This window comes from Spermophilus citellus (genome assembly GCF_964194105.1).
Source record: "Spermophilus citellus genome assembly, chromosome: 4".
NCBI classification, from domain to species: Eukaryota; Metazoa; Chordata; class Mammalia; order Rodentia; family Sciuridae; genus Spermophilus; species Spermophilus citellus.
The window spans coordinates 67626941-67648083 of NC_138185.1; the positions used below are offsets into that span (position 1 = coordinate 67626941).

The 21143-nt window shown below is 38.6% G+C and overlaps 1 protein-coding gene across 3 annotated transcripts in view; it reads left to right on the forward strand.

The window, feature by feature from the left end:
* Window positions 1–21143, forward strand: part of WDR93 (WD repeat domain 93) — a 54638-nt gene that overhangs the window by 12785 nt on the left and 20710 nt on the right. For 2 of the 3 annotated variants that reach the window (XM_081290366.1, XM_081290364.1), the window contains exons 4-8: window positions 3831–3895; window positions 8081–8159; window positions 10650–10765; window positions 11904–11942; window positions 18995–19079. In XM_081290366.1, coding sequence (XP_081146492.1) covers window positions 3831–3895; window positions 8081–8159; window positions 10650–10765; window positions 11904–11942; window positions 18995–19079 — 384 coding nt within the window. The remainder of the gene's footprint in view (window positions 1–3830; window positions 3896–8080; window positions 8160–10649; window positions 10766–11903; window positions 11943–18994; window positions 19080–21143) is intronic. The other variant, XM_081290365.1, reaches the window with a different exon arrangement.

Here is a 21143-nt window from a genome sequence, read left to right on the forward strand (position 1 = left end):
CATTCATTAGCCCAATGTCTCCCTCTACGGCATCGTGGGCAAATACCTGGTATTCTATTCCTTTGATATCCAGCTTTGTTAAACCCTCCTCTTATGGGGCAACTCCTTTTAAAATGTCCTGTTTGATTACAATTATAGCATGTTCTTGGCCTGGCATCTAAAGCCTGTTGTACTGCTGCTAAGACTTGCCCCTGTTCATTAATGTCTCTACATAATTTAATATATGTGTTTAAATCCTCATGTCTCCATGGTCTAATGACCTCTCTGCAGCAACGATTTGCTTGGTCATAAGCCAGTTGTTTTATAAATGGCATTACCTGTTCTGTATTTCCAAATATCCTAGAGGCTGACTGAATAAGTCTATCTACAAATTCAGCATAAGGTTCATTAGTTCCTTGTATTACCTTAGATAATTGACCTTGTAAGTCTCCATGCCCCTGTAAAGTTTTCCATGCCCTAACTGCATCTACAGCAATTTGTGCGTACACACCAGGGTCATATTCAATTTGTTGTCTTTGACCCTCATAAGGTCCCTTCCCCAAAAGCATGTCCATATTTCTTTGAGGGTACCCAGCTTCTGCATTTCGCCTAGCTGTCTCCATGCAAAATTCCTCATTGGCAACCTTCCATAACAAATATTGTCCTCCGTTTAGCACAGATCGACACATGTTAGCCCAATCTGCTGGTGTCATGTCCAAGTTGGTAACAGATTCAACCATGCTTATTGTGAAGGGAGCTTGCGGCCCATAGGTCGTTACAGCCTCCTTTAATTGCTTTATTGTTTTGAAATCTAAAGCACGGTGAATTCGTTGCCCTCCTGCCTGCTCAAGTACAGGGCATGCTAATCTTTGGGGTCCTGCCTCAGAATTCCGTCCATCAACTACGGGAGTTGAGGGCCGCTCAGCGGTAGATGGAGCTGTTGGCTGAGTTACGCCCTCTGGTGATAGAACGGAGTTGGTAGCAACCTCCTGTTGTAATTCTCCACCTGATGGCTGCTTGTCCTCTAAGCTTGCTTTCTTTAAATTCTCCTCTGTCTGACTAGCTTGAGAGACCTTCTCTTTTGCTTGACCTAGCGTTTTTTCTACCATAGTCTGGACCTCTAACAATTTACTTAACAGTTTTTCGGTTTGTTTTTTATTGGATTCTAATCTACTATAACCTAACCCAATAAGGTAGGATAAAACAAAGCCGAAGCAGAATGAAACAAAGACGGAGCAGACAATGGTTGTATCAATTTTCTCTTTCTCAGGGCTGAATAACTTCAAACCTTGAGCCAACCATTTTTTCCAGTTCGCCTGAGAAAATTCTAGGGCTAGGGAGCTCGAAATGAAAACAAAATAAATCAAAACAAGAACACATTGTTTTCTGAGAAGGTCATCCATCCTGTCGCCTTCCCTCAGGGGCGAGCAATTTACTCACCTCTAAGCTTCAGGCGTTCCCCGCACGGGCCGCCAAATGCCGCAGTCTTGGCTGGGCACAGAATCACGAGCCAATCAAGCAGGAACAAAACTTTATTTTGAAAAAGCCGCTAACACTCTCAGCGCCAGCAAGTCAAAAACCGGTCCTCCCACGAGGGTGTCCGACCGGAACCGCGCGCCGACCGGAACCCCCCCGTCTCCTCCCACCTCCTCCGGAATTCCCTCCTACTATCCTTCCCCAACCAATGGGAACTCTCCAGCAGTCCCGTAAAGTCCCGTAACTTGAGTCCGGTAGCAGGCCAAGGTGAACAGCGGGAGTCCAGTTTGCATATGAATGTAAATTTTAACATAATCATCTCAGTGGCTAGCTGGCGTCACTTTACAACCAAAGGTGCCATACATCGTATATATGCTTGTGGCTCCTAGCAACAGTGTCCTGCATCAGTGAGTTGTTGCTATTGTTTGCCTCCAAAAGGCTGGGCTCCCTCTAGCCTGTCCTTAATGTTTGGACAACCCACACCACTGCCGGGGATTAGGGAGCTTCTCTACTTTACAAAACAGGAGAAGGCAAGTGTCAGCATTGGCCAGGAAATCAGGAAGTGGCTTTATGATATTGGGGCAAACAGGGCAGAATGTTCCTGCTTGCTTTGAGTCATCTATGCAATCATGCATCTCTCTAATTGACAGGCTCTGTTCAACCCTCACAGGTGCACTAAAGAATTATCTGCAGGAAATTGGCTTGACCAGACTGGCACAGTACGAGGGGTACTGTGGCAGGAGTTTGAAAATAAAAGGCAGAGAGATCAGGAAATACTATTATATTCATTGAGGAGAGAAATGAGGAAGGTCTGAGCCAAGGCAGGGGCTGTTAAAAATAGAAAGAAAAATGGTACTAGTATATTGTAAGTGGGATTCACTGTGGTATAAATCATACATGAACATAGCATAATTTGCTAGATTTCATTCCTTAGTACTTCCCGATGCCCCACCCAACTCTCTCCTCTCTCTGTCTTCTATTTTCATGAGATTCTTCTCTCTCTCTCTCTCTCTCTCTCTCTCTCTCTCTCTCTCTCTCTCTCTCTCATATGAGAGAAAACTCTGACCCTTGACTTTCTGAGTCTGGCTTATTTCACTTAGTATGATGTTCTCCAGTTCTCTGAATTTACTGACAAATGACATAAACTTAATTCTTCTTTACAGCTGAATAAAAACTCCATTGTGTTATATGTCACATTTCTTTTTCCATTCATCTGTTGACAGGCACTTGGGCTGGTTCCATAACTCAGTTGTTGTGAATTGCAGTGCTATAAAGCTTGATATGCGTGTATCACTATAGTATGCTGGTTTTAGTTCTTTGCATTATTTTTGAAACTTTTCTATGGGTCTAAAATTAGCTGAAAATAAAAATTTTAAGCAATGGAAATATATTGTTGAAACAGGAGTGAGGGAGTATGTGTATGAGATGGGGGATGGGGAGGTATGAGGGGGCAGTAAAGAAAAATGACTCTATCTTAGCTAACTGGCAGGATGATGATTGTAATTCCTTGAGAACAATTATAGAATAAGATTTTAGGGGTCTGAATTGAAAAATTCCATTTGAACATGCACAATTTGAGGCACCTGGAGGATGTTGGTGGGAATGATTCTCAGAAGAAGTTTGGTTCAAAGAAAGGTTTAGATTTATTATTTTGTGCTTCATTTCTGTGTAAGCCTCAATATGATAAATTTGAAGGCAAACCACCTTGGTATCCCCAGCATTGGCTTGGAGCAGATAGCTCATGAGTGTTTATTGGGTTGAATTAGACTTTCACCTGGTCAGATACTTTATGAGGTCTATATCATGAGTACAAAGGCAAGTTATGAGTTCTGGGAGGTACCTAAACAAAGAGGTAGGAGGTCATGGGGGGTGATGATCATACACTGGAGCCCTTGGGCTAATTGGGAATTAGAATGACAGAATTACTTATCAATTCAATGAAATAACCACATGAGGAGCTTGTTGGGGCTGAGGCATATGGAAGGGTAAGATGTGATGTGTTCCCTCGAAGAATCTATGACCTGGCAAAAAGAGTTTTTCACAGAAGCCACATGGACAATGGTGTGAAAAACAGTAGGGGATGATGTGACAAAACACATCAAAGGGTGGCTTGGTCAAGGGCTGTATTAGTGTGACTAAGGGTCCTACAGGAGACTTCTGTGGGTAAAGTCAGGTAAGTAGAGGTGGCCCAGGAGAGATAACAACCTCAACATTTCAAGTGGAAGGATGAGGAAGGTGGAGAGATTAAGGGCAGCACAGGCAGAGTGGGGGCCAGGGAGGAGGCTAAGAGTGCGTGACAAGTTCAGAGGTCAGATACAAATCCCAACCTTCTTTGGCTCACTTGTCTTACATGCTCACTTGTTTTTCTTTTTCAGGTATCATTAGACTGTTTTACTTTTATAAGGATAGCCTTTTCCTAATCAAAGCCATCAATGAAGTGGTAAGTTCCTGTTCTTTCCCTTTACTCAAGATATTTGGAAGAATAACTTCAGGAAGTGCCCCTGCAGAATATGAACTGGAGAGTTGATCTCATTTAAAAAAAAATTTTTTTTAGTTGTCAATGGATCTTTTTTTTCTTTAAATTATTTATATGCAGTGCTGAGGATCAAACCCATAGCCTCATACATGCCTGGCAAGAGCTCTACCATTGAGCCACAAGATGTTGAAGAAAAGGGTGCAATGGCAGGGAATGTTACAGGGCCTGGTGGTGGTCAAGCGCAACAGTAGATATTCCACAAACTGCAACTGTTATAAATGCTCTAACATTATGAATGCTGTCCTTGCCATAGGGCTAGTCTTCCATGCACTTACCAGAGAATTATCAGAAGACTGAGAGTGGAAAGGACTGAGAGTTGGACAGTGTCCCCAAAGCCAGACTCAAGCAGTGGTTCCCAGCTTACTATAAATGGGGATCTTATGGGCACCTTGGGATGATAGTTCCTGTGCACAGGGAGAAGTGATGAGGGGGCTGACAACCAGAGTGCAAGAGAACTAGGTAGACTAGTGACAGAACATGCATCAGGGTTCTAGACCATGACTGTCGTGGAGTGCTCCATGCTGTACTTCATGCTGTGAAGTCAGCAGTGAAGAGAAGGGAAGTCAAGGAGATGAGACCTGAGGTCTGAAACACAACTCCAAATTTATAGATGGAGATGCCCAGAAAGCCCTAACCACAAAGTGGCAAAGAGACCAAGGTGGCAAAGAGACAGAAGCTGCCGATCCACCAGCTGAACACTGGTCCACTCCCCAGGCTGCCAGGGCAGGGCTGAGTACAGGCACGCCACCTCTCCCATCACTGGCATGATCTCCAACAAGAGATGAATTTCCAGCAGTGAAAGATGAACAAAGGATTGAAGCCCAAGAGCCTAAGTGCTTGCTTTTTGCCTGTTGACCCGATAAATAGAATTATATATCTATGTAGCATCTGTTCTGTATTTTTTCTTTGGTAATGACAAATGTGTTTTGTAAAAAAGTCCGGTTTTCCTCAGTATGCCATTTATAGGTTTTAAAACAATTTTATATCTGGCCAAGTTGAAATTTTTAAAAACTTTGGTTGGGGGACATGTGTGGTAAGCCTTTGATTTGCTGAGGAATCTAGCTAAACAACATAGTGGTCTCTTCCACCAACATTTTATCATGAAAAATTTCAAAACTGCAGAAAAGTTGAAAAATTATATGGTGTTTACTTAAATGCTTACCACAAGAGACTGCAAGAACTTCATTTTTTACCTTTTTTCCCCTATATATTTTTTTCCCTTTTTGGTGGTGGGGATTGAACTAAGGGCCTCATACTAAGAACACTCTCTACCACAGAGCTACATCTCCAGCTCCCTCATTTTTAACTTGTAATCTGCCCCCCCCAATTAGCAACTTTCAAACTTTAAAAGTCTTAGTAATAATAAAGATATTAATATGAAAAAGCAAGCCACAGGCTTGGAGTACATATCTGTCTGGATATATGCAAATACACGTACATAACGTCTATCTTTAAAACACATAAAGAGCTCAGAATCAATAATAAAAAGACAAATCAACAGGGCTGGGTTGTGGCTCAGTGGTAGAGTGCTTGCCCAGCACCTGTGAGACTCTGGGTTGGATCCTCAGCACCATATAAAAGTAAATAAATAAAATAAAGGTATCATGTCCAACTATCACACAATATATATATATATATATATATATATATATATATAGAGAGAGAGAGAGAGAGAGAGAGAGACCGAGACCAACAGATAGGCAAAAGACATGAATTGACTTTTTACAAAGAAGACATGAGATGAGTAACCAATTTTTTAAAGTACTTAATACCATTAGTTAGCAGAGAAATGCAAATTGAATTACCATGAGATAGCATTACAGTTCTGTTTTAATGCTTAAAATGAAAGGGATGGACCATACCAACTACTAGGGAGGATGTAGAACAATAGGAACTTTCATATATTGATAGTGGAAAACTGAAAACCAGGTGAGTAATTTCCAGTTAAGTAATGACCTGTCAATCCCATTCCTAGATACTTACCCAAGACAAATGAAAATACATATCCATAAAAGGATTTGTATAAGACATTCACAGAAGCTTTATTCTTAATAATTAAAAAACTGAACACACAGAACAAATAAAAAGTTGTGATGCTGCATAATAATCCAATGGAATACACAGTATTTAATGACAAAACAGTGAACCACTGGTGGATCATAATGCAGTAAATGACACTCAAAAACATCACATTGAGTGAAAGAAGCCAGACACAAAACAGAGCTTTCTGCATGATTCTGTTTATACAAAATTTAAGAACAGGCAAAACTGGTGAAGGAGATCATAACATAGATTGCATATAAGGATGTAACTGAACAAAATAGGCAGGTGGGAAATTTCTGGGGTAATGGTAATGTTCTATGCCTTGAACAGGCTATCGATTACATGGATGTGTGCATTTGTTAAAATTTATCAAGTTATGCAAATAACACCTGTGCCTTTAACTGTCCTTAAATTTAAAAAGAGCTCTCTAAAGAAAAATATATAGTGAATACTCATTTTATGAAATCAGCATAATTATGATACCTAAACTAGACATGGACTTTACCAAAAAAAGTACTGTTGGTGGACTAAAAAATACTAAAAATGTTAAAAACACGAATTCAGAAGATTTTTTAAACTTCATTGTCACCTTCTGAAGTTTCTAAGGTATAAATTTAGTATTCTGAAAACTAATAAAGGAGTCACTTCCCCCATATAAGCTGTATTTCAAGGTAACCAAATAGTGGGTGATAGATCTTTGTGGAAGAATTCTAACAAATGCAGAAGAAATAATAGAATCCAACTATCTTAATTTTATAAGCCATTTTGCAGAGAAATTGTCTAGGTAATGACACAAATGGCTGATGGGGAGCTTCCTGGTTGATGAGCCAGGATGACACCTGTTCTCAATTATCAACCTTACCATCACTAGAAGAGAAACAAGCAGCTATTATGAGCCTCCTGATATTCTGCAGCAGGAAGGATTCTGTTCCTGCCAAAACAATTGAACTTAAATATAATCAGCCTCTAGATCCAGTTATCAGTTTACAGGGAACACTGGTCTGCCCACTCCACTCCCACCTTATTAAACAGCACTATGGGGATGCAATTAGTAAAATTCAGAATATGGGGGAGAAAAGGCCTGGTTTCTTTAACAAGTAAATGACAAACAAACAACAAAAATAAGTGGGAAGCTATTATAAATTAAAAGAGACTTAAGAGATTAAGTTAATTAAATGCAACCTGTGAACTTCATTTGGATCCTGACTTGAGCAACTGCAAAAAATAAATTAAGTTTGTGAAACAATTGAGGAAATTGAAAAACTGATTAAGACACTAGATGGTATTTAGAAATTATTTAGATATTAGGTGATATTTAGAAATTATTTAGGCTTAAATAAAAATAGTAATTTATTGAGTTTAGGGGATGATAAAACAAGAGTTGTCATATCATGAGAAAAGGATACAGGGGGCGGGGTTCATTATGCTATTCTCTCTCTTTTTGTATGTTTGAAAATTTTCCTAACAAATTGATATTAAACTATGTGCATCTAAGAACTTTTCCTTAAGTAAATTAGTGAGCTTACCAACCAAACTAGTCTAGCCACCTTATTTTGCTAGTAGTTTTCAAGCTCCTTAAATGGATAACATAACCATACATACTGAGCATCTCAATTTCCCAAAATTTGAATAAGTCTTATACTAGGGTTATATCCAGGCTGGGCTACAGTGTAGATAGAGCCTTTCATTCAGCAGCTAGCAGAGTTTTCAGTGTCAAAAAGAACTTATTGCAATTCATTTGAATAACTGAGTGCCAGCATAGACCTGAGGGTTTGCAAACCTGACTGGGAGATCTGATGTATGCCACAAATTCCCGGGAAATAAGTCTAAAACCCTTTAGACAGAAAAGTTAGTTCCACTTCCTTACATTTCAATCTTATCTGATTCCTGTACTAAGATGAAGTGTGTGAAGCAGTGGGAAGCATCTTTTCACGTTCTAAGCTTTTACAGGGTCTCTATTCTGGCTGTGAACCACAGAAGGTCCTGAAATATGTTCTTCTTTTTTACCAGACTGTGCTTACTCTATCAGTATCTCTTTCTTTTCAGGAGGATACCAGCAAGCATAACACCTGTGTAAAGATGGCGATCTCTCAGGGTGGGGACTTTGCAGCCTTCCTCCTACAAGGCAAGGTTATCCAAAGTGTGAAGAAGACTCAGATTTGCAGCTCTTCCATAGGATTATTTCCCCCCCAAATCTTTCATTTAGAGATAATTTAGGTTTACAGAAGAGTTGCAAACATAGTACAGTGTTGCCCTTATGCCCTTCACCCAGCTCCCCTAATACCAACATTAACATGGTGGTGATATATTTGTGGATAGAAGGCAAATAATCTGTGGTTGATAGTTAATAGTATTGCATCAACATACACTATATAATACTATTAATAACTATTAATTTTATTTCTCACAATTTCATAAGTTTTTTCATTAACATAATTTCTTTACCCCAAGGGTCAATCCAGGTTACCATATTGCATTTAGTTATATATCACCTTAGTCTTTTTTAAAATTTTTTTTAATATTTATTTTTTAGTTTTTGGTGGACACAACATCTTTATTTCATTTTTATGTGGTGCTGAGGATCGAACCCAGTGCCCCGTGCATGCCAGGCGAGCGTGCTACCGCTTGAGCCACATTCCCAGCCCTCACCTTAGTCTTCTCATATCAGTGATTGTTCCTTGATAGGTCCTTGTTTTCATGGCCTTTACACTTGGAAAAGGTACCAGTCAGATATTTTGTGGAATGTCCCCCAATTTTAGGTTGTACATTATTTTTCTTATGATTCAACTGGGGCTAAGGATTTGGGGAAGATGTGCCGAGGCAAAGCATTGTCATTGCATCATATCTAGGGGTATGTGACAGCAGTTGTGACTCATTTGGCTGATATGAACCTCAATCACTTACTAAAGTGGTATCATGGTGTTTGCCAGGTTCTTCCATTATAGTACTACCTGCTGTTTTTTTCCTTTTCTTTTCCTTTATTTCTTTCCTTCTTTATTTACTTCCTTCTTTCCCTCTTCCTCTTCCCTCCACCTTCCTTCCTTCCTTCTTTCCTTCCTTCCTTCCTTCCTTCCTTCCTTCCTTCCTTCCTTCCTTCCTTCCTTCCTTCCTTCCTTCCTTCTTTCTTTCTTTCTTTCTTTCTTTCTTTCTTTCTTTCTTTCTCTTTCTCTCACTCATTCATTCATTCACTCATGGGGTCTTACCGTGTTGCACAGGCTGGCCCCAAACTCCTGGGTTCAGGTGGTCCTCCTGCCTCAGCTTCTCAAGTAATGGGACTATAGGCACGCACCTGCACAGCTTTGTTTCTCCCTGTCTTTTCTTTGTAAGGAGGAAGTCACAAAGTCAAGACCACACTCAGGAGAAGATGATTTAGGCACCTTTTGGAGAAAGGAGAATTGAAGAATTTTGGGACATACATTAAATCCATTATAATAATTAACATTTTGGGGGAGATACTTTGACATGATGTGAATATCCTATTTCTCCTTTCAGTCCTCGTACTCATCATCTGATCTTGCCTGCTGCAATTAGCACTGTGTTAATGGACATATTTTATGTAAATGTTTGTCATCTTGATTTTCAAATTTCAATTATTTTTACATATAGTATATGGAACTCTATTTATACTGTTTCCCAAGGGCCCTCAGATGTTAGATGCTTGGGGAAGATATATTTTATAATGCTTTTGTATCAAAAGAAATTTTTGTTTTATCTATATTCATTTCCTTTAGCTGTCATAACAAATTCCATTGGTGACTTAAAACAAAAGACATTTTCTGAGTTCTGGGGTCTGAAAAATTAAGGTTTCCAGATAATTAAAAAAAAATTTAACCCAGGAGTGCTCTGCCACAGAGCTATATCCAGAACCCTTTTATTTATCTATTCACTTATTTATTTATTTTTATTTTGAGACAGGGTTTCACTAAATTGCCCAGGCTAGCCAGCCTTGTGATCTTCCTGACTCAGCCTCCTGAGTAGCTAGGATTACAGTCATGCACCACTGTGCCCACTGATAATTACTTTTAAAAGGAAACATTTAGGCAGGATCCTATATTCTGGGAGAGCAACCTTTCCCAACTTGGTTGGTATTCTGTACAGAAACTGAACCTGTTTCTAGAACATGATAGTAGTCCCACAACCATCCCATAGGCTGTCATCTCCTCAACTATTAGAAGAACTCTTTGGGGGCATCTTTCCCAATTCTAACCCTTTGTTTGCCCAGGGCCTCTCCAGTGCTTCCAGATACACCACTTTTTCCCCAGATGGCTTTAACTATAGGGCAAAATGTCAGTAGAATTTTCTGTGGTGAAATATAAAGCATGTGAACTGGAGCACACAATTTGGTAAAAAAAATTGTCTTGCATCAGTGCTGTGTGAGAAACCCGTTTCCCTTAGATGGCAGTAGCTTGACCATCCAACTCTATGGGAAAGTTACTTGGCTTGCGAGGACTTGCAATAATCATTGCAAAACTACTTTGCCTTCAATCTATCAAAGTTGCTGTTTCATGGGTACCTACTGCAGAAGTGCCAGCAATTCTGAGAAGATAGGTCATTCCTCAGACAAAACTCTTGGCCTGCTTGCAGTTGCTCAATGGCTGTTTGGTTTCCCAAGCAGGAGTTGGAGATGTTTGGCTGGATGTGTATAAGTTGCCCAAGGAGTCTTGGCTCAAGGAAGTGGAGCATCCTCAAGTCACTTCAAATGCAAAGAAAAAAGCCAGACAGACGCAACTGGTAGGGAACATCTTTGTTTTCAACCAGTATGTCTCTTCCCAGCCTGGACTCACATCTAGCCTTAGAATTTCAAGATGAACAAGGCCTCTGACAGCTATAAAACACAACAGGAAGAGTGTTTATGTCTCCCCAATGTATTTGTTTTGCATGAAATAAAATATTAAAAGGTAGAGATGGATTTAGTAGTGGGAGCTCAGTATCTCTCATGCACTGAGACTCCACCCAGATATTTCTCTGGAAGGAGGATCTTTTGTTCTGTTTTCTGCCCCACTGGTAATCTTTTTCCTTCCTGGGCTGAAATAATCCTTTCATGCCTTGAAATTCCAGTAAATTTCTCAGACTACGTATAATTGGGGTGTTCTCAATAAATAGAAATATGTATATTCTCTTCCAAATTAGGAACGCTACCATTTCAGTTTAATTATATGATGCCTGAGACTTGTCCTGCATCTTTTTAAAAATATTTATTTATTTTTTAGTTTTAGGTGGACAAAATATCCTTATTTTGTTTTTATGTGGTGCTGAGAATCGAACCCAGTGCCTCACGCATGCTAAGCGAACGCACTACCACTTGAGCCACATCCCCAGCACCTGTCCTGCATCTTTTTTTTTCTTTTTCCTTTCCTTTTTTTTTTTTTTTTTTTTTGTACCAGGGATTGAACTCAGGGGGCCCTTGACCCCTGAGCCACATCCCCAGCCCTATTTTGTATTTTATTTAGAGACAGGATCTCACTGACTTGCTTAATGCCTGAGGCTGACTTTGAACTAGGCATGTTAGACAAGCACTCCACAACTAAGTTTTTTAAACTTTTTAAAATTTTATTTTGAGTCTCACTAAGTTCCTAAGACTGACCTCCAACTTGCAATCCTCCTGCCTTGGCTGTCAAGTCTCTGGGATTCCAGGCACATGCCACCATGCCTGTTCCCAATTACATTCTGAGATCCTACAGAAGAGGGATCATGTTTTAAAATCCTGGAGGTCAGAGGATCACCCATACATTGGTCCTCCATGTCTATAGCATGAATTCAGTTCTCACGAAAGGAAATGGTGTAGGGGGAGCGGGCATCTCAGGAGATTACAGGGGAAGGGGAAAATATATCAAATGCATTGTGAATTAATTTTTCATTTTTTCCTCAGAACTCTGTTGATCCCACTCCTATAGATAACTTAGAAATGGTAAGAAACTTTAAAGAAAATATCCAAAGAGATTTAAATTATATTTTAAAGATTTTTATTTTTACTTGAAACATACTTTAAATATCAAATTACTGGTAAATGTCCCACCAGGACACTGTTAACAGATTCTCTGTGACTTCATCTTGTGTCTCATATCCATTGGAGATGACCTCCTGTCCTTGAGTAAAGGGAGTTTAAATTTCAGGGCCCCTCACATTGGCTTCTTCCAAGAGCCTGGAAGGGGCCCTAGCAATATATTCACATAGTCTTGTATTTTTGTAAAATTGGCAAAAAAAACATATTTTAACTACAATCACTGAAGATTATTGTTAGCTTTTCACTCTAACTTCCCTCTGCTACAGTCCCCCATCTTGGGTGCTATGAGTGTCGCCATGGGCATTTTGTATTCATAATTTTGAATTCTTTTTCTTAAAGAGGGCCCATAAAACCTGGATTTGCCCCCTACAAAAACAACAGCCTAATCCACCAAGACAAATAACTCGGGGGTTTCACCTTTGTTTTAGAATACCCTGGAGGATGGTGCAGCTTCCCTGAAGCACCCCACTCTCCATCTGATGGACAACGCCATCTTCTTAGCCCTTGACAACTAGGGATCTCAGTAGAGTAGTGGCAACTCCTGAAGTGAAAGTCTTCAGTCAGTGCCCTTGTTTTGTCTCCTTTTTTAAGTTACATTATATTTCAAACTATACAAATAATATATGACTACGTCACTGTTGGAAAAGTCAAGTCATTCAAATAAATGAACCTCTCCAGAGGTAATTGCCATATTAGATCTGTTACTGAAAACTCGGTTCTTGTCCCCACTGCCAATCCCAAAATGACAAAGTTTTGAGAAAAAAGAAAAAGAAGTTTACTGCTTTACCACCAAGGGAGAAACACAGGAGACTCCTGTCCCAGAAGCTATGATTCTAACTCCTAGGGGGTGGACTTTTAAGGATTCCACGGCCACACTCCAGCTGCGCCCTGTGGTCATTCACAGGTAGCCTTTCTTAGGTCCACGGGTGCCAGCTCCTAAGTCGGGCTCTTCATTCCTGTGGCCTGTGAATGGAAGGACAGGTAACAACCTGGGATGGGAAGAAGTTAATCTTGCTTCCCCTAAGGATAGGAAGGGGGTGAGGAGAAGAGAAAGGGGAAAAATGTCCATTTTAAAATAATCCAGAGTGGCAGAGCAGCGAGGGTTATGTTCAAAGTGTGAAGCGGACCCCTGTTACAGCTTGGTGTGTGTTTTCTAGATCTTTAGTGTGTATTTATATTTTTATACTTGTTTATTTTGAAAAAGTATAGTTATGTCTTATGTGAATTTTTTCTATATAAGGGCCATTGAATTACATAAGTTTTTTCTTACAAACTTGTATTTTTTGTCATTGATTTATTAGTATAGTTTTGCATGTCAATAAACTTTATTACAAATGTACTGTAGCTTATATGGCTATTAGTCTATTGATGATATTGAGGTTGTCCCCAATTTAAGGCTCTTAAACAAAGCCATGCAAATCTTCATATATTCTTTATATACCTGAGTGAGGGCCTCTCAAAGGTATGTGTATTTTTAGTTTTTATATAGATATTAAGAAATAGTCATACAAAAATGGCCTGACAATTTACTTTTTTTTTTTAAAGAGAGAGTGAGAGAGGAGAGAGAGAGAGAGAGAATTTTTAATATTTATTTTTTACTTCTCGGCAGACACAACATCTTTGTTGGTATGTGGTGCTGAGGATCGAACCCGGGTCGCACGCATGCCAGGCGAGCGCGCTACCACTTGAGCCACATCCCCAGCCCAACAATTTACTTTTAATCAATATTTTCCCACAGCTTCAGTGAATTTGATATTATCAATGAATTTGTTTTACTGTAAACTAATGGGATAAAATGGCCTCTCATTTTAATTTTCATTAATTCCTTCATATTTTTATCGGACATAGAGGTTTTCTCTTTTGTGAATTTCTTGTATGTGTCCTTTGCTCAATTACATTTTTTCTAATCTGTAACTTCCCTTTTTACTTTATCTGTATGCTCTTTGTTATAAAGAAGTTTTAAATTTGACATAGTTGAAACATTAAATTTATTCTTCATGGCTTTTGCACTTAAGAAAGCTTTTCCTGTTAGAAATAAGTTCTCTTGGGTTTTCTTTCAGAGTTTTGCTTTTGACATTTTATGCTTCATATGGGAGGTTGTTTTGGTGGTTGGTTGTTTGTTTGTTTTGGTATCAGGGATTGAACCTGGAGTGCTTAACCACTGGGCAACATCCCCAACCCTTTTAAAAAATATTTTATTTTGAGACAGGTTCTCGCTAAGTTGCTTAGTTCTTGCTAAATTGCTAAATCTTGCTTTGAATTTGTGATACTCCTTCCTCAGCCTCCTGAGTCACTGGGATTACATATGTGCACCTCTATGCCCAGAAATTTCCAGAGATAACTGGGGTTGCTATTTTCTTGCATATTAGGAATTTTTCAGTATAAATCAGGTAATTAGTAGACTGAATGAGGCTCTTTGTTTTTTTGAGATGGGGTCTCATTTTTTACCCAGGATGGTCTTTGAACTCATGGGCTCAAGTGTTCTGCCTGCCTCAGCCTCCCAAGTAGCCTCACTGCACCAGCCTAGCTTTTTTGGGTCTGCTAAATCATTTTGCCACCTCCTTTCCAATTTTTTACATTTTGTTGCTTTTTATTTATTTATTTATTTATTTATTTTTTAGTTATTGGCGGACACAACATCTTTGTTTGTATGTGGTGCTGAGGATCGAACCCGGGCCTCACGCATGCCAGGCGAGCGCGCTACCGCTTGAGCCACATCCCCAGCCCCACATTTTGTTGCTTTTTGACTGCACCAGCAGCACCCACACTAACCTTAGGCCCAGCGGGGCAGGTCTCTTTACTGAACTTTGTTGTAAGTTCTAATGGTTTGCTAAACTTTACTGAACTTTGTTGTAAGTTCTAATGGTTTCAGTTTGCTAAACTTTGACACATTTTGCACCTGTCTTCATGAGAGACAATCTGTAGTTTTGTTTTCCTGTAACATCTTTGGCTGTGGTCATCAGGGTTATGCTGGCCTGATGTAATAAGCTCGAGAGTGCTCTGCCTCTTTTATTTCCTGAAGAATTGATGTAGAATTGACATTATTTCCTCCTAAAATTTTTTAAAAATATTTTTTAGCTGTAAATGTATCTTTTTTATTTTGTTTATTTATTTATATGCAGTACTGAGGATCGAACCCAGTGCCTCACACATGCTAGGCAAGTGCTGTACCACTGAGCCACAATTCCAGCCCCCCTAAAATGTTTGATAGAATTTACTAAAGAAGCCCTCTGGTCCTGGGTTGTTGTTTGTGGAACTACACATTCAATTTATTTAATAGATAAAGGCTCTTCAGTTTACCTACTTCTTTTTTTTTTCCTGTAATAGGAAAACGAACACAGGAAATTTATTGCGTGTCTAAGCCATGAGAAGCTTTTTAATAATTTCTATTGAGATAATTAAAGCTTTTTGAAGCTCTTATATTTTGTGTATATCAAGGAATTTGTTCACTTTTAATTTAAGTTGTCAAATTTATTGGCATAACGTGGTTCATTACTCTTTCACTGTTTCTAAAACCTGTTGTGGTATCAGTTCACTCATTCCAGATACTGGGAACTGGTGTCTTATCTTTCTTTCTTAGTCAGCTTGGCAAGAAGTTTGCCAATTCTATTAATCTTTTCAAAGAGCAAACTTTTGTTTTCATAAACTTTTCTCTATTGTTTTTCTGTGTTCTATCTCACTGATTTCCAATTTGATTTTTATTATTTTCTTCATTCTGTTTAGGATTTTTCTTTTTAGCTTGTCTTCTAGCTTCTTAAGAAAGAAACCTAGGTCATCGATTTGAGATGTTTCTTCTTTTCTTGCATTTGCTGCTATAAACCTATATATGTACAGCCAACTTTCACATCTGAAGATTCAACCAATGTCAGATCAAACATGTTTTAAAAATATTGAGTCTGTACTGGATTTTTTTCTTGTCATATTCCCTGAACAGTATAGTATAACAGCTACTTATATAGTATTTATATTATATTAGGTATATAAATATAATAGTATTTATTATTAGGTATTATGTAGAGACAATTTAAAGTACACCGAGGGATATACACAGATTATATGCAAATTCAATGCCATTTTACATTTAGGACTTAAGCTAATCACAGATTTTGGTATCCAAGGGTTCTGGAGCCAATCCTTCATGGATACCATGGGATGACTGAGGGCTGGGGTTGTGGCTCAGCGGTAGAGTGCTCGCCTAGCACATGCGAGGCCCTGGGTTCAATCCTCAGCACCATGTACAAATAAATAAATGAAATAAAGGTATTGTGTCCAACTACAACTTAAAAATAAATATTTTTAGAAAAGGGATGACTGAACTGCTTTAGCTGCATTCTTTAAATATTGATATGTTTTAATTTTCATTCAATTCAAAATTCTTTCTAATTTGCTTTTTTCACCTTTAACCAATGCATTACTTAGTGTATATTTATTAGCTATATTATAGATATCTTTCTTTTATTGGTTTCTATTTATTCCATTGTGATCAGAGAACATATTTTGTGTAATTTAAATTCTTTATATATATATATATATAGATAGATAGATAGATAGATAGATAGATAGATAGTATTTGGACACAATACCTTTATTTATTTATTTTTAAAATATTTTTTAGTTGTTGATGAACCTTTATTTTATTTATTTGTATGTGGTGCTGAGAATCGAACCCAGTGCGTCACACATGCTAGGCAAGTGCACTACCACTGAGCCACATCCCCAGCCCCTATACCTTTATTTTTATTTATTTTTATGTGGTGCTGAGGATCAAACCCAGCACCTCACAGATGCTAGGTGAGTGCTCTATCGCTGAGCCACAACCCCAACCCCAAGTTTAATGAGACTTGTTTTATGTCTAGTATATGATTTACCTTGGTAAGTGTACTCGAAAAGAATGTGTTTTCTGCTGTTATTGGTCAAGTTATTCAAGTCTTCTATGTCTTTTTTGTATTCTTACTGACTTTCTACTTATTCTCTCAGTTATTAAAAGGGGAATCTCTAAGATTGTAGGTTTATTTCTTCTTTCACTCTTTTTTTAAAAAAAATATTATTATTTTTTAGTTGTAGGTGGACATAATGCCTTTATTTTTAATTATTTATTTTTATGTGGTGCTGAGGATTGAACCCAGTGCCTCACCTGCTCTAGGGAAGCGCTCTGCCACTGAGCCACAACCCCAGCCCTTCTTCTTTCACTCTTATGAGTTTTATTTCATGTATTTTGAAGCTATTATTAGATGTATAATCTTATGGAATGTTATATTTTCCAATGAATGGAACATTTTATCATTACTCACTGACCCTTTGGTTCCTGGTAATATTCTTTGTTCTGAATGAAATCTTCTAAGTCAGATACTAATATAGCCTCCAGCCTTCCTTTGATTAGTTTTAGTAAGATATACCTTTTGAAAATATTTTTGGGGCTAAGGTTGTACCTCAGTGGTAGAGTACTTGCCTCACATGTATGAGGCACTGGGTTCCATCCTCAGCACCACATAAAAATAAATAAACAAAATAAAGGTATTGTGTCTATCTACAACTAAAAAAATTTTTTTTAAAATACTTGTAACACATTTACTACTTCCTTTATTTTGGTGGTGGGTATCTGGGATTGAACTCAGGGGCATTCAACCACTAAGCACATCCTCATCCCTATTTTATTTAAAGACAGGATCTCACTGAGTTGCCTAGCACCTCACTTTTGGTGAGGTTGGCTTTGAACTTCAGATCCTCCTGATTCAGCCTCCAGAACCGCTAGGATTATGGCTGTGTGCCACTGTGCCTGCCTACTTACTTGCTCTTTTTTTTTTTTTTTTTTTTTTTGGTACTGGGGATTGAACCCAGAGGTGCTTAACCAGTGAGCCACATCCCTAGTCTTTTAATTTTTTAAATTGTTCTTATGGTTGTTGTGTATTCATCTATGAACACAGGAAAATTACATCTGATTCATTCTACTGTCTGTCCTATTTCTATCCCCGCCTCCCTTCCCTTCATTTCCCCTTTGTCTAATCCAATGAACTTCTATTCTCCCTGCCCCCCTTATCATGTTAGCATCCTCTTATCAGAGAGAACATTTGGCTTTTAGTTTGGGGGTTGGTGTATTTCACTTAGCATAATACACTACAGTTCCATCCATTTACCAGCAAATGCCATAATTTCATTCTTCTTTATGGCTGAGTAATATTCCATTGTGTTTATATACCATATTTTCTTTATCCATTCATCTGTTTAAAGGCACCTAGATTGGTTCCATAGTTTAGTTATTGTGAACTGAGCTGCTATAAACATTGATGTGGTCAAATCATTATAGTATGCTGATTTTAAATCTTTTGGGTATATGCCCAGGAGTGGGATAACTGGGTGAAATGGTAGTTCCATTTCAAGGTTTCTGAGAAATCTCCATACTGCTTTCCAGAGGAGATGCACCGATTCGCAGTCCCACCAGCAATGTATGAATGTGCCTTTTCCCCCATATCCTTGCCAACATTTATTGTTATTTGTATTCTTGATCATTGCCCCCAGTCCTTTTTATATTCATTTTGAGACAGGGTCTTGCTAAATTGCTTAGGGCCTCACTAAGCTGCTGAGACTGACTTTGAACTTGCAATCCTGCTGCCTCAGCTTCCCTAGCTGCTGGGATTATAGGCATGTGCTACAGTACCCAGCCACATTTACTTTTTTACATTTCAACTGAATTTCTTTTTGATAGCATAGAGTTGGTTTGTATTTTTTAATACAATCTGGTAATCTCTGCCTTTTAATTGCGGGTGTTTAGACCATGTGCATTGAATATAATTATTGATATGTTGGAGTTTAAATCTACTATTTTGCTATTTACTTTCTATTTGTTCCATCTGTTCTTTCTTTTCCATTTCTTTCTGTCTTCTTAAGAATGAGAGTTTTTAATGATTTCATATTGTCTCCTTTGTTGGCTTACTGACGGATCCTTTTCCTTGTTTTAGGATATGAACATTTATTTTAGAGGTGATATTAAGTTGAGTTTTCCAGTTCCCATAATGAAGATCAAACCACCTAAACCTATAACAGGTAATTACAGTTCAGTTAATACTTTCTTTCTTTCCTTTTGCTATTGATTTCTCCATTTTCCCACTCCTTGGTCTGTCTCCACATTTCCTTTTTTTTTTTTTTCTATTTATTAGCAGCAATGTCTAATTAAATGCATAGTTCTAAAGAGGACATTTAAAAACTCTTATGAACTTATGCTCTGGGGCCTAAAAACAAACAAACTATCAATCCATCTATATATGTTACAAAGATATAGTAACAGAATTGGAAGGTGAGGTGAGACATTGTTTCTAGTTGCTAGGTGGAATTTGTCAGTTCCTACATGCCTGTATTAATTCATTTAGTTGATTTAATTGTGGGTTGGAGTTCGTTATTCTTGCATCCCTGTATTAATGCATTGATCAGTATTTACTGAGTGCCCATAGTGCATCAGGCATGAACATGAGGAGGTCACATCTCCTGCACTCTAGAGGCTGATTGTCCACCAAGGGAGAAGTACAGCAATTAGGAACATGTAGGCCCATGAAAACACAGAGGAAGGAGAGGCTAACTCTGCCTAGAGAGTAAACAAAGGGGCATTTGAGCAAGGTTTTGAGGATTAAGTGGGCATTGGTCAAGAGGAGCAGAGGGGATAAGCATCTTAGGCAGAGAATACAGAGTGTTATCTTCTCAGGATCTCACAAGCATGATTACTGGAGGTGTGGGGGGGTGTAGCTCAGTGATAGAGCACTTGCCTAGCATGCATGAAATCCTGGATCCCCTCCCTAGCACCTCCCCACATCCAAATTTACTACAGCATTATTTGGAGAGCAGCAGATTGGTTAGATAAAATATGGCACATTCATAAAAAGGAACATTTTACAAGGAATAAGAAACAAAGACAGAAGTGCAAAGGGCCAAGAATAGCCAATTCACTTTTATTAAGAAAAGGTAAGTGAATAATAAAAATATAAATGAAATATAAAACTAGTGATAGGTAAAGATGATAGACATAGAGGCTGGGGTGTAGCTCAGTGGTAGAGCACTTGCCTAGCAAGTGGGAAGCCCTGGGTTCAATCCCTGACACTGGCAAAAAGTGAAAAAGAAAAAAAAAAAAAAGAAATAGTGAACATAAAAATGGATGAACAAAACAGGGACGATAAACGTAAACATAAGAGGAATTTAGGGATTCAGAGTGAAGACTGGATCTCAAAAGAGAAATGCCCATGAACCATTGGTATGCACAGCAAACAACCCAGCCTGTGTTCCTGTGCTCACCACCTTGCCTGAAAGGCATCTTGATGAAATGCAACAAAATTGCATTTCATCAGACCAGAACATAAATGAATGGAGCCATGCATAAATGAACACTTGAGGCTAGGTGGATACACTACTGAGATGTGGAGAAAGAGTGGTCATTTCAATAAACAATGTCACCGCCCCCTGTTCCAGTTGTCCATATGGAGATAAAAACTTGTCTCTCCAGAGGCAGAAGAAATCTTCCAAGTCCTTGACTCCATCACAGAAAAGAATGTAAGGATGAGTCAGATTGTAGAGAAAGAAAGGAAGAGCTTTATTGGAAAGCAAAATGTATACACTCGATAAAGAGGGAGTGTGGACAGATCTCAGAATGAGTCACCTTGCCTTACTCTGGCAAAAGACAGTATCTAGGAAGAGTAATGGACTGGAGGTAGAGTAGGGACAGGGTCTTACAACTTCTCGCCAGCTTTCCTTGCACTTGTACATTGCCCTCGCATGTTCTGATCATGCTTCTTCATATATTGCGTGTCTCATTAGCATCTTAAATCTCCACCCAGAGTTGTGTTTTTACTATTATAATGAGGCTAGGGTCATTTCTCAGTCACCAGAGTCTCAAATGCACATTCTCCCTAAAGGAGCGACCCCTCCAGTTGCCTGTGTTACCTTGCAATTTAGTTGCATTTCATCAAGGTGAGTCTCAGGCAAGATGGTAGCACAAGGACATGGGCTGAGTGGTTTGTTGTGCATACCAATGGTTTATGGACATTTCTCTTTTAAGATTCAGTCTTCTCTCTGTATCCCTAAATTCCCTTCTCAGCGCCAAATAAGAAATGACCAACTGTCTAT